Source organism: Muntiacus reevesi, chromosome 13 (genome assembly GCF_963930625.1).
Source record: "Muntiacus reevesi chromosome 13, mMunRee1.1, whole genome shotgun sequence".
Lineage (NCBI taxonomy): Eukaryota > Metazoa > Chordata > Mammalia > Artiodactyla > Cervidae > Muntiacus > Muntiacus reevesi.
In genome coordinates this window covers 12,191,113-12,209,164 of record NC_089261.1, presented here as the reverse complement: position 1 = coordinate 12,209,164, position 18,052 = coordinate 12,191,113, and the positions used below count along the sequence as shown (strand labels likewise).

General features: G+C 49.0%; 1 protein-coding gene across 1 annotated transcript in view; it reads right to left on the bottom strand.

The window, feature by feature from the left end:
- The window catches only part of SLC8B1 (solute carrier family 8 member B1), a 29,674-nt gene extending 18,809 nt beyond the window's left edge, over positions 1–10,865 (bottom strand). Inside the window, exons 1-2 of the mRNA XM_065904555.1 lie at positions 10,139–10,865; positions 9,315–9,555 (exon numbers count right to left, since the gene is read on the bottom strand). Coding sequence (XP_065760627.1) covers positions 9,315–9,470 — 156 coding nt within the window. The 5' untranslated portion in view covers positions 9,471–9,555; positions 10,139–10,865. The remainder of the gene's footprint in view (positions 1–9,314; positions 9,556–10,138) is intronic.
- Between the last annotated feature and the right edge of the window lie 7,187 nt (positions 10,866–18,052).

The following is an 18,052-nucleotide window of genomic DNA, read 5'->3' as shown; positions in this document are numbered from 1 at the left end:
TAAAGTTCTTGTTTCTGCAACTTGACTTTTACCACTTCACAGATGTGTCATTTATTAACATATTGACAGACATAATGAAGAAAGTAAAAACATTCTGAGTGATTTCTATATGCCAGGCACAGTGCTGAGCTTAAAAGGTTACCTCAGTTAATCTAAACAATGATCTTACAAAGGAAGATAAGATTATCCTGCCCATTATACAGATAACGAGACTTAAAAGACAGCATTTCAGGGCCCACTCAGTAGTAGAGAAAGGGCTGGAATCCAGGCAATTTGAGGTTCTTCTAAACTTCCTGTCCTTGACCATTACTGTCCCATTCCTGGCCCACTGTAATCTCAAGATTTCATACCATGGATGACTCGTAATAGAGGGAACATTTCCCTAATGACGAGCAATTGAGTGTGTCTACCTTTCCATTAGTGCCAACAGTCAACTTCCTTGCACATGACTCTCTGGGCACATGTGAGAATGTTTGGTCAGAGATTTCTAGAAGTGAAAGTGCTGAGTCAGACAGTCTCACAGTCTGAGTTCCTCCAGAAGCGCCCAAGAGACAAGGATTTCTAAGCAAGCAGCAGATTCGGGAGGTGTGGGGAGCACAAGCACCAAGACAGGGAGGTGAGTCAGGGGTGGGAGAGGCAACCGCGAAGGCTCGGTGGAGATGGTTCCCGCCATGGGCTGGTAATCCCAGGGGCAAGGGAGCTGGGGTATTTGTACACCAACGCCTATCAGTCAGCAGGTGAGCAGAGCCGGGGAGGGAGGAGCTAGGTCCCCAGCACTTCTGACCTACCACGCTTGTAGGTGGTTCTGGAAAAAGATGCTGTTGACTTGAAGTCAACGGAAGCCCACCAAAATGGTAGGGTCAGAAACTGCCTGACGATCCAGTGGTTGGAACTCTGCACTTTCACTGCCAAGAGCCTGGGTTCAATCCCCAGTCAGAAAACTAACATCCTATCAACTATACAGCACAGCCAGAAAAAAAAAAATAGGGTCCAAAGGATATGGGCAGATAGTGTCTGTTGCAGAGGGAGAAATTTCTTAAACCTCTGAAAGATGTTAAGGCAGTAGATCTCAAGAGTTCTCATCACAAGGAAAAAAACTTTTCTTTTGTATCTGTAGAAGATGATGGATGTCTTCTAAACTTATTGTCATCATCATTTCATAATATAAGTAAGTCAAAGCATTATGCTGTACATCTTAAACTGACATGGTACTATAGGTCAAATGTATCTTAACAAAAACTGGGGAAAAAAAAATAGAATTACCATATGATCCAGCAAATCTACTTCTGGGTATACATGAAAAAGAATTGAAAGTCAGGTCTCAAAGAGACATCTGCACACCCATATTCATAGTAGCCTGATTCACAACAGCCAAAAGGTTTAGAAACAACCCAAGTGTCCATCAGTGGATGAATAGGCTAAGCAAACCATGGCATATCCATATGATGGAATGTTATTCAGCCTTAAAAGGGGGAAGAAAGCTACTACAAGCTACTACATGGATGAACCTTGAAGACATCACGCTAAGTGAAACAGAAAGTGTTTAACGCTCAGTCGTGTCCAACTCTTTGTGACTCCATGGACTGTAGTCTGCCAGGCTCCTCTGTCCATGGGATTCGCCAGGCAAAAATACTGGAGGGGGTAGCCATTCCCTTCTCCAGGGGATCTTCCCGACCCAGGGATCAAACCTGGGTCTCTTGCATCACATGCAGATTCTTTACCATCTGAGCTATCAGGGAAGCCCTAAATGAAACAAGCCAGTCACAAAAAGACAAATACTGTATAGTTCCATCATTATTTATATATGAGGCACTTGGGAGTAGTCAAACTTACAGAAACAGAAAGCTGAAGGGTGACTGCCAGGGGCTGGGGGAAGGGGGAAATGGAGAGTTATTTAATGAGAACAGTTTCAGTTTTGCAAGATGAGAAAGTCCTGGAGGTGGATGGTGGTGATGGTTACACAATGAGAATGTCTTGAATGCCACTGAACTGTTCACTTAACAGTTCTACCCCCTCCACAAGCCCTCTCTGAACTTCTACCAATGCCAAGCTGGAGGTGAGATTTCTGTTAACCTCTAACCCCTGCTTACTGGCTCTCTCTAGACCCCAAACTGTTCCTTCTGCCTGGGGCACCTCCCTCAAAAAAAAAAACACCACTCATTCATCCTCCAATCCTCAGATGCTTCTTCCAGGAAGTCTTCCTTGACCACTCTAACCAGGACAGGGCAGATCCTCCAGTTACAAACTCTCTTCACCCCTGGTCTTCCTTTTCAAAGCACTTCTAGTGTTTGGAAATCCCCCGTTATCTGTCGGATCACAGACTGACTTAATGTCCGCCACCCCCATCAAAGTCTCGCACAGAGTCGGGACTCATAATTTTTTGCCACACACTGTGTTGGACCCCAACTCGCCCAGTCTTCAGAACAGACCTAGTACAATTGTTTCCACTTCAAAGATGAGAAAACTGAGGCACAGAGAGGCAAAGAGACTCGCCCCAGGGCACACAGCCTGCCACTGCCAGCTGGTTTCAAACTCAGCTCTGCCTGAAAGTTACTAGCTGAAGCTCCCGAGGAAACAGCCCACCAGGAGCAGGGGCGGCCGCCTCCTCCTCCTGCCTTCTTCCCCACTTCCTGCCCTGGGCTCCTTCCAGTCCTCAGAGTTGGCCAGGGAGAAAGCAGGAGACACTCCCAGCCCAGCTCCTCTCCATCTTCCTGACAGCACAGCCAGCAAGGCGGGTCCCCCCAAATCTGGCCTCCAGAATCGCAGTCCTGCCTGCCCCCGTGCCCCAAGCTGGCCATCCCCTCCCTTGAAACTCATCAGGAGCTGAACTCAGCTCTGCCCAGGGGGTGCAGAGCTAACGTGGCTCTGCTCTGAGTCCGGGGTGGTGAATCCTCAGTCTGTCTCCTTCCCCTCTCATCCTCTTCCCTGAGTCAGTAAGGATCCCCAGGGAACCCAGACAGGGTCAAATATTTTCCCCTCTGTGGGTAAGTTTTAAGGGTCAGGATGGACAAGAGAGGGTTGCAAATGCAATGTCCTGGGGACCAGACAGATTACACAAATGTCTAAAACCACCGGGGCTGCTGGCAAGGGTGGTGATGAGCTGGAGGGGGCGTGCCCTGCTGAAAGGCATCAACATTATAAAACCAAAGACTGCAAGGAGATCAAACCAGTCAATCCTAAAGGAAATCAACCCTGAATATTCACTGGAAGGTGTGATGCTGAAGCTTCAATACTTTGGCCACCTGAGGCGAAGAGCCGGCTCATTGGAAAAGACTCTGATGCTGGGAAACACTGAAGGCCAAAGGAGAAGGGGGCGAGAGAGGACGAGATGGTTGGACGGCATCACTGACTCAATGGACAGCTTGAGCAAACTGCAGGAGATAGTGCAGGACAGGGAAGCCTGGTGTGCTGCAGTCCATGGGATCACGGAGTCGGACACGACTTAGTGACCGAACAACCACCACCCCACCACCAAAAACCAAAACCAAATCACGGCGGCTGGACTAGCCCACGGGCTGTCAGTTTTCAATCCAATACCGGTAAGACTGGTGTGGAAGACAGGGTAGCTGAGAGGAAAGGCAGCCTTGAGTCTGAGCCCCAGCTTTGCTACCAGCTCACTGGGTGACCCCTGCTGCGCTGTGTGCTCAGTCGCTCAGTCGAGTCTCCCTCTCTGCGACCCCATGGACTGTAGCCGGCCAGGCTCCTCTGTGAGGGGGCTTCTCCAGGCAAGAATGCTGGAGATTATCCCCTTCTCCAGGGGATCTTGGAGGACCTTCCAGGGGAAGGTCCATTCCCTTGCCTTTTCCAGCTTCTTGCAGGCAGATTCTTTACCGTCTGAGCCACCAGGGAAGCGGCCCCTTTAAGGTGTCTGGACCTTGCCTTCCTCACCTACAGGGCAGTCTTCATCAAACCCCGCCTGGCCACCAGATCTTGGTGCCACATGTTTTGCTAAGTGCTTCTGCACACACCCTTTATAATTGACTATCAAACTGTAGACTGGGGCTTCCCAGGTGACTCAGTGGTAAAGAATCCACCTGCCAATGCAGGAAATGCAGGAGACCTGGGACAGGAAGATCCCCTGGAGGAGGAAATGGCGACCCACTCCAGTATTCTTGCCTGGAATCCCATGGACAGAGAAGCCTGGTGGGCTACAGTCCAGGGGGTTGCAGAGTCAGACACAACTGAGCATGCACGCATGCACAAAGATTGTAGACTATCAAAGTCCACGCTGCCTCCATTAAGAAGCCAAACAATTCCACAACTCCAGTACCAAGGGGACAATTCTAAATTGTTTCCATTTTTTACTTGGGGCCCATCAAGAAAGACTTGGGTTTTCATTACCTGGATGCTCTCTCCAAATGTTGTTCAGTTCAGTCTCTCAGTCACATCCAACTCTTTGCGACCCCATGAACCGCAGCACACCAGGCCTCCCTGTCCATCACCAACTCCCAGAGTCCACCCAAACCCATGTCCATTGAGTCAGTGATGCCACCCAACCATCTCATCCTCTGTGGTCCCCTTCTCCTCCTGCCAAATGTTGTTACCTGCAGCCCAAGGCACTTCCTTGTGCATGGGCAGGACGGGGTGGCTTGGGAGGGATGAGAGGCTGGGAGGGATGAGAGGCTGGGAGGGGACAGCATGGAGTCACAAGCTCCTGGTTCATCCTCCCTGGCTGAGGAGTGATCCCCAAAGATGTCCAGTCCTAATCCTTAGAGCCTGGGTGAAGTGTGACCTTACATGGCAAAAGGGGCTTTGCAGAGGTGATTAAATTGAGGCTTTGGGGATGGGGGGATTGCCCAGAATTATCTGGAGGGCTTGAGATCTTATCACAGGATTTTTATAAGAGGGAGGCGTGAGGGTCAGAGTGATAGAAAGAGATGCGCAGAGGTCCAGACAGTGAGAGACAGTGAGTGAGAGGGAGAGAGGGAGGGGGAGGGAGAAAGAGAAAGATGCTAGGCCAGTGGCTTTGAAGATGGAGGAAGAAGCCGAAAGCCAAGGAAGTAACGCAGGAAGCTTCTAGAAGCTGGAAAAGGCAAGGGAATGGACCTTCCCCTGGAACCTCCGGAAGGAACACAGTACTGACACCTTGATTTTAATCCAGTGAAACCCATTTCGGGCTTCTGACCCCCCCAGATGACAAATATGTGCTCATTTTAAGCCACTAAGTTCGTAGTAATTTGTTACAGCAGCAACTGGAAACGAAAACACGCATCTAGAGTCAGTTACCTGCAGACATTAAAATACTCTCAAAGACATCTCACATTCTTAACCTCACTGACCAGCTCCCACAAGAGGAGCGGCAGATGTGACCTGCAGTGGAAACTCCGCTTTCCCGGCTCCTGTAGGTACACATCCTTCTATTCTCCCAATCCCACAGCTGGACCCCAACAGGGCAAGTCCTCCAAGGAGTGGAAAATCACAGGTCTCCCACCAGGACCCCAACCCAGGAGCAGAAAGCACTGCTATTTTCCAGAAGCCCCTCGGCCTCGTGACAACTGCTCAGCAAGGCCAGGTGGTACACCGCTTCTGAAGACAGAGCTCTGGAGCCATGCAGCCTGGGTTCAAATCCTGCTTCCCCACTCATAGCTGTGCGTCGCTGGACAACTCACTCAACTTCTCTGTGCCTCGGTTCCTGCCTTTATAAAACGAGGCAGGGGTCGGCAAACTATAAAGGGCTAACTGTTTCCCCCTCTGTGGGCCAGATGTTCTCTACTGAAACCATTTAACTCTGACTGACCATGTGAAAGCATCAGCCGTAATAATAAACAGGCATGACTGCATTCCAGTAAAGCTGTACTTAATGGACACTGAGCCTTGAATTGAGTTGTCATGCGTCATGAAATAATGTTCTTTCAGAAATTTTTTTTGATCATTTGAAAATATAAAAACAATTCTCAAGAACTTCTCTGGTGGCCAAGTGGTTAAGAACCTGCCTGCTAACACAGGGGACATGGGTTCAATCCCTGGTCCGGGAAGATTCCACATGCCACATGGGGCGACTGAGCCCATGAGCCACACTGCTGAGCTCACGAGCTCTAGATCTGCGCCCTGCAACAAGAGGAGCCACGGCAGGGAGAAGCCTGCGCCCCTCGACTAGAGAGTAGCCCTCCCTCAGCATAATGAGAGAAGGCCTGTGTCTGGCAACAAAGACCCAGCTCAGCCAAAAACTAATTATTTCATCAAAATGCATAAAAAACATTCCCAGCTCCTGGACTGGACAACACCCAGCAGTGGACCCGATTTGACCTGCAGGCTGAACTTTGCCAGCTCCTGAAATGAAGGGCTAAATGAGCTAACCCATGTGCTTCAAACAGCGCCTGGTACACACTCAGTGCTTGGTAACACAAGCATTGATTACTATTTTTTCCAGAGGTGAAAATTGAGCATAGAGATAAAGAGCTCTCTGTACCTGTTAGCTTGTTCCCGTCAGGAACGCGAGAGTCAGCCCTAAATGTCCAGTCTCTCTGTCAGATCTGTGGAGAATTTTTTTTTCAGACTCCTTCCTCCCAAAAGCAGCGTCCTGGAATTACTGGGCCCTGGTAGTCTGATGCCAAACAAGTCTCTGGCCCTCTGAGGTCACACTTGGAAGGATGAGGTCATTGGGCACTGGGTGCCTGAGTCCTATTTCCACCCCCCCACCAAAAAATCTTAATTTGGACCCCTTCCCAAAGCTACCACTACCATCTCCCCCAGTGGCTTTGCCAGCCTGCTCCCTGCCTCTGCCCCTTCCAGTTGATTCTCCCACTGCAGCCAGTGGGATCTTTGTAAAAACTGAAATCAGATAATGTCCCTCCTGGGGTCTGCCCTGGCAGTCCAGTGGTTAAAACTCCACGCTTCCACCTCAGGGAACATGGGCTCAACCCCTGGTCAAGGACCTAAGACCCTGCATGGCGCACAGTGTGGCCAAAAAACTAAAAACATCAACAACAACAACAAAACCAGATCATATCCCTCCTGTGTTCTAAATGCTAGCAAGGCTCCCATCTTGTGCCTAGGAATGGGCCCACTTTGCACAGTGGTCCACAAAGTGAAAGTGAAGTCGCTCAGTCCTGTCCGACTCTTTGTGACCTCGTGAACTGTAGCCTACCAGGCTCCTCCATCCATGGCATTTCCCAGGCAAGAATATTGGAGTGGGTTGCCATTTCCTCCTCCAGTGGTCCACAAAGCCCCAGGCAATCTGGCTTCCCTCTACTGTCTCCTCCCTCATCCTTCACCCCTCAAGTCACTGTTCTGGCCAATTCGGCCTCCCAAAGTTTGTGACATGACATGGCCTTCTGCTCCTGCCTCAGGGCCTTTGCACGTGCTGTTCTGCTATATCTTTGCAAAGTTTCAAGCCTCCCTCTGTACACAGAGAGGCCCGTCCCACTAGCCCAAGGCAAAGCAGTCACCTCTCTCCATCTCACTCCATCACATCCCTACCCTGTTTTGTGATTCTCGTCAGTGAAATCCTGTGGATTTACCTGACCTGTGAGCCTGTTTCTCATGTGTGTCCCCAACTAGAAATACAAGCTCCATGAGGGCAGGAACTGAGTGATTTACTCCTCACATGTAGCATAGTTCCTGGCACATAATAGGTGCTCAATAAGTATTTGTTGAATGAGTGACTACATAAAAGGACCTAGGTGAGGAGTGGGTGGCCTTTCCCAGCCTGCAGGCTCCCTGGCCAAAGGCTGGCAGGACTCCCAAAAGGTCAGCCGCCTGTGTAGACCTGGGAGGCGGTAAGCCAAAGAAGGAGGATCTGAATTCAGCCATGAGTCCACGTCTGGGCTCTGCAACTTCCCTCATGGCCAACTTCCCCTCCCTCAACCTCAGCATCCTCATGGGCAGCACAGAAATCATCACACTCATCTCGGGGGTTTGAGGGCAGGATTTGGTGAGCACTGCACAGCGCTGGCTGAAGAGCTCAATAACTCAGAGAGATTATCTGACCCAAGCCACAGATAACCCCCATTTTCCTGCCTCCAAGAGGCAGCAGTCAATTTTATAACCTACAGTAACCGCAAATCACTTTCCCATCTGTAAAATGGGCATAATTACCTGTTTGCCTGGTTCAAACAAGGGGCATGAAGGTACTCTGCAGCCCCATAAAGTTGGCGTGGGTGCTAAACACACTCTCAGCTGTTCGTTCAGGTGGGGAGGAGTTTGTTGCTCCGTTTGTCCTCCCATCGAAGAAAATACGAAGTGAGAATCCAACCCCCCTGCCTTCAGATTTTCACTCTGGATCCACTGCAACCTCCCCTCCCCTTAGAGACATCAGAACAGAATGATGAGAGCTCCCTGCAGCCGGTCTCCACCATCCGCATACCTCCCTGCCTCAGAAGGAAGCCTCCTTACTCTCATCACTGCTTCTCCTTTGGTGCATCCAAGGCAAAGGCACTACCATCCCCCCACCCACCAAGACACTAAGGCCAGAAATCTGGAGCCATCTTTGACTCCTTTCTTCCACCACTTTGCCCCTCCATCCAAACCATCAGTACCTCCTGCTTGTTATGCTTCCAACATTACTCCAAGTCCTGCCACTTCTTTCCTCTCTTGCACTTCCATCACCTGGGAAGCTGCCAGAGCTTTCCTACTGGTCTCCCTGCTGCTACCCTCAACCCATTTTCTCCAGAGAAGCCAGAGACATTCTTTGAAGAAATAAATCAGATTTTGATAACTCCCTGCTGAAAACCTTCCATGGGCCCCCCACTGTCATAAAACAAATCCCACCTCCTAGCTTCAGTTCCTAAGGTCTTTTGTAATCTGACCACCACCACATCTCCATCTTCATTCTTTTTTTTTTTTCCCCCATCTTCATTCTTAACACTCTCCCCCATGACTCACCCTGTTCCAGTCATTCTGGCCTCCTCACAGTTCCAGAAATCCACTAAGCTTGGTCCTAACTCAGGGCCTTTGCATATGCTTTTCTTTCCACCTAGAATGTTCTTCCTTCTGGTGTCTGTTACAAGTGGCTTCCTTTCTCCACTCAGGACTTGGCTTAAAAGGCCACTTCCTCCCAGAAGCCATGTGTGATCACCCAATCTGAAACAGTTGTAAATACTCCCTGTACCTCATAGCCTCCACTCTGCAATACCACTTCATCCTCTTTATCTGTAGAGCACCTAGCATCTTACAGCCTGAAATCTACATGTTTATTTAGCCATCTTCCTAGGAAACTGTTCACTCCATCAGGGCAGTGATTTCTGTCTACAGTATACGTTCTCTGGCATATTCCAGGGTTCATTTCAGTGCTTGGTACAGAGTAGGTGCTCAATAAATACCGAGTCCTCTGACTACGTCCCCACCTGATACCAGTTCCCTGAGTGGATACTCACGTCTACCACGCCGGTCTGGCTCACACCTGAGGCTGGAAACTGGGAGCTGATGTGGGCCCCTGCAGATGGGGCCCTGGCCCCGGACACTGTCTCCCCCATTTGCAGCACACAGAGCAAACTCAGGACCCAGTACACATTCAGCAGTCCTCCGGCCATCAGCCCCTAAGGGGCCCAGCCCTCACCGGATGCTTCCCTTTCTGCAGTGTTTCAGTTCCAAACAGCTGGCACCTCCAGTGGCCTGCTGGGTGGGAGTGAGAAAGGGACACTGTCATGGAAGACCAGACCGCAGGACCCAACAGGAGGGGCCTGAAGAACGCCCCTCCCCCCATCCCTCCAAAGGAAAGCCATGCAGAAGCCACATTCTGGATGGGCCTGACTCATCTAGCAGGCAGAGTACATAGCCCTTCCTCCTGAGCCCCCAGTAGTGTCTCCATGGAAACCCAGAGCAATAACCGCCTCTGATGGGGAAATCAAGGCCCAGGGGGAAATGAATTGCTCAAAGTCAGACAGCCCGTTAACAGCAGAGCCGGACTCTAGCATCTGTCTTTTCCCTCAACACTAGGGAAAAAGAGCTTAATTTTTCTTTCAAAGAAATTAAACTGGAAAGGGGAAAAAGAAAAAAAAGTCCCTAGCATACTAGTTTTCTTCTTTTGGCTCTTCCACATGTTGCTAATGAGCCTGTTTTGCCTTCAAGAAAAACAAAGCCCAGAAAACAAGGTTTCTCTTTTTTTTTGTAAATCTTTGCTCAGAGTCCTGGCGGGGGAGGGGGTGCCTGGGGGAAGGAAAAGCGGGCAGAAGGGCCTGTCTCAGCACTCTTTCCTCACCTGTTGACAGGCTCTTCCCTCCTGCAGTTCTCTGTAACTGCACTTGGCACTGACTTGGAGCCGACACTCCAGGTCTGCAATACAGTCTTAGCCACTGGGGCGCTATGCGGCCTTAGGGCGGTCACTCCACGTCTCTGAGCCTCTGATTCTTCATCCGTAAAATGAAGACAAACGCTGGCGTGTCAGAACAAACGATAAGGGTTCGTTTAACAAGGGCTCACGCCCTCAGGTGTTCCCAACTTAAGGATCAACACGGGTCTCCTCTCTATCGGCCTCCGATTTCTCGTGCTCACTCACAACGGAGCATTTATTGAGCGCGACTGTGCGCTTGTCCGAGGCTAGACTTTCAGACACTCCGAAGATCTGCAGACCTGATAGGGAGGAGCAGAGGCAGGAAATTGGGGTTACGATCACTTCTGCGGCTGCACTTTCTAGGTGCGAGACCCCGGGAACGTCCAAGTGCTCCGTTTCCCAATCCTGGCGGATGTTGAGCAGATGAACTCCGGGTGCGTGATCCTCCCGCCGCGCCCAGGCGGGCGGTGACGCTCCTCTTACCTCCGGCCGGGCCTCGGACCCGCAAACTCCGCACCTCGACCCCGCAGGGCTTCGCGGCCTTTCCAGCCTCCGCCCGCCGGCCCGCGCCGCCCGACCTTCTGCCCCAGACGTCTCGGACTCGCGCCCCACTCCGGCAGCCGCATCCGGGTCTGGTCCCCCGGATCGCCCCAGGCTCTGCCCCGGCTCTCCCCGCGCCGGCCACGCCCCTCACACAACCCCGCCCAGCGGACACGCCCCCAAGGGTTCACCCCTTCACTTAAAGGCACAGGTGCCCTGCGCGGTCCCGAGGGTCTTCCCCACTCTCCGTCCCGTTCTCAGTCACCTGCAGGTCGGTTCTGCTTTCGCTGAAAAAGCAGAAGCTGAGATGAAACCTCATGCATATAAACCATAGGAGGCCGGAGAGGAACTTTTATAGGGTGAAACTAGGGGGCTCTCTTCCCAAGGGAGGGGTGGGCGAGTTAGCGTCAAAATTCTTCTGGTAATCAATGGTGATAAGTATCTGAGAAGTTACCAGGTTGGTGAGATTCCTGGAGAAGGGAATGGCAACCCACTCCAGTATTCTTGCCTGGAGACTCCCATGGACAGAGGAGCCTGGCAGGCTATAGTCCATGCGATCACGAAGAGTCGGACACAACTGAGCAACTGACTCACTCGCTCTGCCTTGCACACACAAACTCTGGCTGCCTTGCCTGAAATGCCTGTTTGTGAGATCTCCTAATTGGGTTCAGCGTTTCCATCTAGTAGGCTGGTCTTTAAAAGAAGAACATGGCGGGAAATTCCCCTGTGGTCCAACGGTTACGACTTTGCCCTTCCACTGCAGGGGTCACCGGTTCCATTCCTGGGTGGTAAACGAAGATCCTCACAGTAGGGCCAAAAAAGAAGAGGATGAATATGGCAAATAGGTCAAAACAGGTGACTGGTCTACTCGCCCTGAAGGCTCTAGTTCCTCCTCCCCAGTTTCTCAGCCTCCTTTCCTTCTGTTGGGGTGAGGTAATTAAGTGTTAGCCGCTCAGTTGTGTCCAACTCTTTGCGACCCCATGGACTATAGCCTGCCAGGCTCCTCTGTCCAGGGAATTCTCCAGGCAAGAATACTGGAGTGGGTTGTCATTCCCTTCTCCAGGGGATCTTCCTGATCCAGGGATCCAACCCTCTTCTCCTGCACTGCAGACAGATTCTTTACCGTCTGGGCCACCAGGGAAACCCCTGGAGTGGGGCAGGGCACCGAAAGAGGGATCTGGGGGTTTCCTCCTCCAACAGCCTCCACCACCACAGGTTGCACACATCTCATCTCACCGCCTCCCTCTCTCCAAGTCTGTCCTGTCTCCTCATCACCTTGAGGACCGAGGCCAAACACTGAGCCCAGCGATCAATCGAAACCCTTTGCCGTCTAGCCCGAGCTCCCTTTGCTGATTTCATCTTTTACCTCCATCTCCACCCCGTGGGTCGGGAAGATCCCCTGGAGAAGGAAATGGCAGCCCACTCCAGTATTCTTGCCTGGAAAATCCCATGGACAGAGGAGCCTGGTAGGCTACAGTCCATGGGGCCTCAAAGAGTCGGACACGACTGAGTGACTTTACTTACTTTACCACCCTCTCCTGCTCTAGCCAGGGAAGTAGGGGACTTAACAGTCGGCCACACCTCTGCTCCTTCAGGGCAGCCTGCCTGGGCTGCCAGCCCTTCCCTTGTCTCCGCAACAGACTCTTTCTTAGGTGCTAGACCCTGCTGGAGAGCCACCACCTCTGGGTGGTCTTTCATTCTCCTCCCTGCCCACCCCTCCCATCACCCTCGCATTCCTTGCCTTTAGAGCACTCTAGCTCCCCATCCTAGAGAGGATGACATTGTGGTCTCGAGCATATCTTTGGAATCTCGACCTGTAGATAACAGTGATTCACAGAGTACAGTTGCGTAGGTGACAGTGTCCTTGTCCCATTTAATAGCCCTTTGGATAGGGACAGAGGAAAGGGGCAAAGTAGGTGACTAAATAGTTAATCCTCTAGGGGACTGTAAGTAAAGAAAACAGTATGGGAGACCCCTGGAAGTTAACAGTCACTCTAGAATGCAGGCTTGCTTAATCACAAAACCGAGCAGGTTTGTTTAGCAACAGAGCCCAGAGTCACGGCCCCAAACAATAAAACAATGGTGGCCTGAGCCCCACATCCTGCTCAGTGAGCTCAGAAAGTTAATGACCCCTAGGACATGCTCTCTGCACACGTAAAAAAAACCAGTAATTTATGGAAAGGTGACATTTCAAAGTGAAAGACCATCATTGTATTGAGACCTAAAGTTATTTTTCCATAGTGCGGTAAGAGTCCTCCAGGGAGGGTAAGAAAACTCTCCTGCCCAACCTGGAGGAGGAGCTGATGATGGAAGCATGATGTCTACTCATGAAGAAGGTGGTGGTCTTTTTCCCCCTCCCTACTTTTATTATAAAACTGTAACCCGCTAAGTTCTTGGGGTGCAGCACCCTCTCAGTTGCCTGAAAAAAATCACCTCTTATCTATCACTTTGCCTCTCGCTGAATTCTTTCTACGCTGAGACATAAAGGAGCCCCCCTGAAATTCCACCTAGTGGTTTCACTGTGGGGTGAGGGCTACAGAGATCCCCATTTCGCAGATGAGGGAAATCGAGGTTCAAGGAGATGAAGCAACCTGTCCCCAAGGCACCCAATAGGAAGTGGCAAAGCTTTGCACCTAGGTCTGAGTGACCCCAGGTGAGTCCCCTTCACCACAATGGACTGAATGTCCCGCATCACTCCACAGCAAGGCTAGATCTATCTGACATTCAGCAGCTGTATTCAGAAGGCCCAGGGCCTGGGTGGTGTCAACTGAAATAAACACAACCTTGGCATTTCAGTTTCACTGGGAGCTTACTGAGGACGATAGCCTCTCACATAGCTCTAAGGAATTGCTCCAAAGAGGTGGGGGAGAAGCCGGTATATATATAATCTTTTTAGCCTGGAAAATACATGTAGTCAAGCATACATCTTGGTGAAAGTTTATTAATGACAGAAATATAGACATCTCAAGTTAATGATTGTAGTGCTTTTCTAAAGCACGAAAATGGATGGGAAGATGCAAAAATCTGGGGTCATTGAAATCTTCCCTTAGTTATGCATCTTAGCTTTCTGGGGGCCATAGATCCAAAACCCAGAATGCTCCCTCCTGTTTTTTCAACCCTAAATGCTCCATAGGGTGCACTGCAGTGGGCCATGATTGAACCTTTTGCAGAACTGGAAGATGAGCCAGAGTCTGTTCTTTTTATCGACAGTGGCAGCTTCAGGAACAAAACAAATGTTTGGGGAAAGTGTGAGCAGAAGTAATAGGCTCAGAGGGGAACTTAAAAGCGGAGAGAGAGAGAGAATTAGAGCTTCCAGTCTTTACTGAAGAGGCCCAAAGACTGAGAAGGTGCCTTAAGCATACCTAAGTCTCACCTGCAACCAATGCAAGTTCTCTCTTGATCCTAGCAACCCTGGGCAAAGAGTCGTACCACGCATACTTGAACTCCCCTGGGGACGGGGTGCTCATTACCTCCCATGGCAGCCCCGTAACCAGAAAACAGTACCAACTTCAAGGAAGTGTTTTCATTGTCATTGCCAGGAGTTTGCATGGGAATAATCCTTCTAGAAGGGGACTTGGCCATTGATAAATGTCAATCTTGAGAGCCTTGAAAACACATGTGCCTCTTGTGCCTCAGTTGCTCCTGGAGCTTTTCTGAAGAGGCGACCATTTGGACAACACTCTAAGCCTGGGAATGTTTACTGTGTCATCTTCATGTTTGTGCAAAGATTGAAAATATCCTAAATCCCCATCCGTGGTAGACTAAGGAAATAGTTGATGAATCTCCTGTGAAATACTGTGGTGTAGCCATTTAATACCCTATTGTTCCTTCTTATTTTTTTAAGAACAGAGGGATTTTATTTATTTTTATTCATTTATTTATTTGGGTCTCGCTGGGTCTTCACACTGCACGAGGGCTTTCTCTAGTTGCAGTGCACAGACTTCTCACTGGGGTAGCCTCTCTTGTTTCGGACCATGGGCTCTAGGCACACGGGCTTCAGCAGCTGCAGCACAGGGGCTCATTAGCTGTGTCTTGTGGGCCCTGCAACTCACTGGCTCTGTAGTTGTGGTGCACAGGCTTAGCTGCTCCGAGGCACATGGAATCTTCCCGGACAAGGGATGGAACCCATGTTCCCTGCATTGGCAGGTGGCTTCTTATCCACTATACCCCCCAGGGAAGTCCCTGTGGTGGTGGTTCTCCTTTTCCTCCTCTGCCTCCTTCAGAGAGATGAAATCTGCTTTTCTGGATCATGCATATCTTAGAAGCTTTTCTTCTAAGGAGCAAGTGTCTTTTAAACTCATGGAAGCAGTTTAGATCGCTCTGTGGTTATCCGGAAGTCAGAACTCTGAACAAACTGAGGGGAGAAGGGATGAGGCCAGAGATCAAGCCACCCCCAAGTCCTTGATTTCTCCTTGGCTGCTCCCCAGCATCGTACTACAGAACTCCCTCCTGTTCCTGGAGAACATCCAGTTCATCGCCACCAAGATATTCCAGATATATTCTGCTTCATCTCTCTATGGAGGCTTATAACTTATTTTTGCTTGCTTGCTTAGTTTTTTAAAATATTTTATTGTGGACCGTGTTATATTTGCAAAATGAGGCAAAACTTGCTTACAGTTTATTGACTGAAATAAAAATGCACAACATAAAAGTTGTGTTAGGTTTTATAGTGTTAAGTCCTCACTGAGGACTGTAGCCAGAGACAGCCTCTCAGATAGCTCTGAGGAACTGCTCCAAAGAGTTGGGAGGACTCAGAATATATATAAATTCTGTTGTTGTTCAGTGGCTAAGTCGTGTCTGACTCTTTTCGACCTCATGGACTGCAGCAGGCCAGGCTTCCCTGTTCTTGACTATCTTCCGGGGTTTGCTCAAACTCATGTTCGAGTCAGTGATGCCATCTAACAGTCTCATCCTCTGCCACCCCCTTCTCCTCCTGCCCTTAATCTTTCCTAGCATCAGGCTCTTTTCCATTGAGTCGGCTCTTCACATCAGGTGGCCAAAGCACTGGAACTTCAGCATCAGTCCTTCCAAAGAATATTCAGGGTTAATTTCCTTTAGGATTTGATCTCTTTGCTGTCCAAGGGACTCTCAAGAGTCTTCTCCAATGCCATAGTTTGAAAGAATCAGTTCTTCAGCACTCAGCTTTCTTTATGGTCCAACTCTCACATCTATACATGACTACTGGAGAAACCATAGCTTCGACCAAATGGATCTTTGTTGACCAAGTGATATCTCTGCTTTTTAATATGCTGTTTAGGTTTGTCATAGCTTTTCTTCTAAGGAGCAAGCGTCTTTTAATTTCATGACAACAATCAACATCCTCAGAGATTTTGGAGCCCAAGAAAGTAAAAAATCTGTCACTGTTTCCACTTTTTTCCCATCTATTCACCATGAAGTGATGGGACCAGATGCCATGATCTTAGTTTTTTGAATGTTGAGTTTTAAGCCAGTTTTGTTTTTTTCACTCTCACCCTCATCAACAAGTTCTTAAGTTCCTCTTCACTTTCTGCTATTAAAGTGGCATCATCTGCCTATTTGAGGTTGCTGATATTTCTCCTGGCAGTCTTGATTCCAATTTGTGATTCATCCTGCATGGCATTTCGCATGATGTATTCTTCATATTAGCTAAATAAGCAGGGTGACAATATACAGCCTTGACATACTCTTTTTCCTAATTTTGAACCAGTCTATTGTTCCTTGTCGGGTTCTAAATGTTGCTTCTTGACCTGCATACAGGTTTTTCAGGAGACAAGTAAGGTGGGGGCTGAGAAATACAAGTAGTCGAGCATTCATCTTGGTAAAAGATTACTGCTAATCACTAAAAGCAGACATCTCAAGTTAATGATTTTAGTGCTTTTCTACGGGTGAGAAGATACAAGAATCTGAGGCCATTGAAATTCTTCCCTAGATATGCATCCAACTTGACCCTGCAGGGGCCATCTATCCAAAGCACAGAGCGCTCCCTCCTGTCTTTCTGCATCCTGAATTTCCCTCAGGTGCACTGGAGGTGGGCTGCTGCAGTGGCTGATGACTTGATCCTTGTAGAAATGGAATGGCAGCAACCTTTTTTCTTTACAAGTTTAAAAATAATGAAATGAACAATGCCCTCAAGTTAAGAAAACAGAACCATCAGTAACCTTGAAAGTGATGTGGAAGCGTTAGTAGTTCAGTTGTGTCCAACTCTTTGTGACCACATGAACTGTAGCTTGCCAGGCTTCTCTGTCCATGGGCTTTCCCAGGCAAGAAGACTGAAGTGGATTGTCATTTCCTTTTCCAGGGTCCATCTCCTTTTCCTGGGGAATCTTCTCGAAGCAGGACTGAAGCTAGGTCTCCTGCATTTGCAGGCAGATTCTTTACCACCAGGGAAGACTTTTCCCTGGGAAACCATCAGGGAAGCCCTAGGAGTCCCTGAAACCACCATCAAACTGCTGATTGTAAATCATTCCACCACTATATGTGTAAAAATTTCTTTTGTTCTATAAACATATATATTCACACATATCATGTATATATGTATCCTCTATAAAATAGTATCTATATATAATATATAAAATGTTATAATGTATGGTATATATTATATATACTATATAGCTATATAGAATAGATATATAATTTTATATACTTTATATATCTATTAATAGATATATTGTTTACCTATTGTATTATATATCTGTTTATCTGTTTATATACCTAACATATAGCCTTACCAGTATGTAAGTATTCCTAAGTAGGCTTCCCTTGTGGCTCAGCTGGTAAAGAATCTGCCTGCAATGTTGGAGACCTGGGTTCGATCCCTGGGTTGGGACAATCCCCTGGAGAAGGGAAAGGCTACCCACTCCAGTATTCTGGCCTGGAGAATTTCATGGACAGTACAGTCCATGGGACCGCAAAGAGTCGGACACGACTGCGTGACTTTCACAGGTAAGTATTCCTAAACAATGACTTGGGCTTCCCTGGTAGCTCAGATGGCAAAGAATCTGCCTGCAATGCAGGAGACCCAGGTTGAATCCCTGGGTCTGAAAGATCCCCTGGAGAAGGGAACGGCAACCCACTCCAGTATTCTTGCCTGGAGAATCCCACAGACAGAGGAGCCTGGCTGCTACAGTCCATGGTGTCGCAGAGTCGAACACGACTTAACAACCAGGGCAGCAGAAGCAGTGACTTGTTTTGCCCGCTTCTGAATTTTATGTAAATCAAAAGCACTTTATGTATCCTTCTGTGACGTGCTCCTTTCTTTCATCATCCTGCTTGTGAGCGCCATCCCTGTTGCCTCTGTGCTGGTGGTTTGGGCATTTTCTGTGC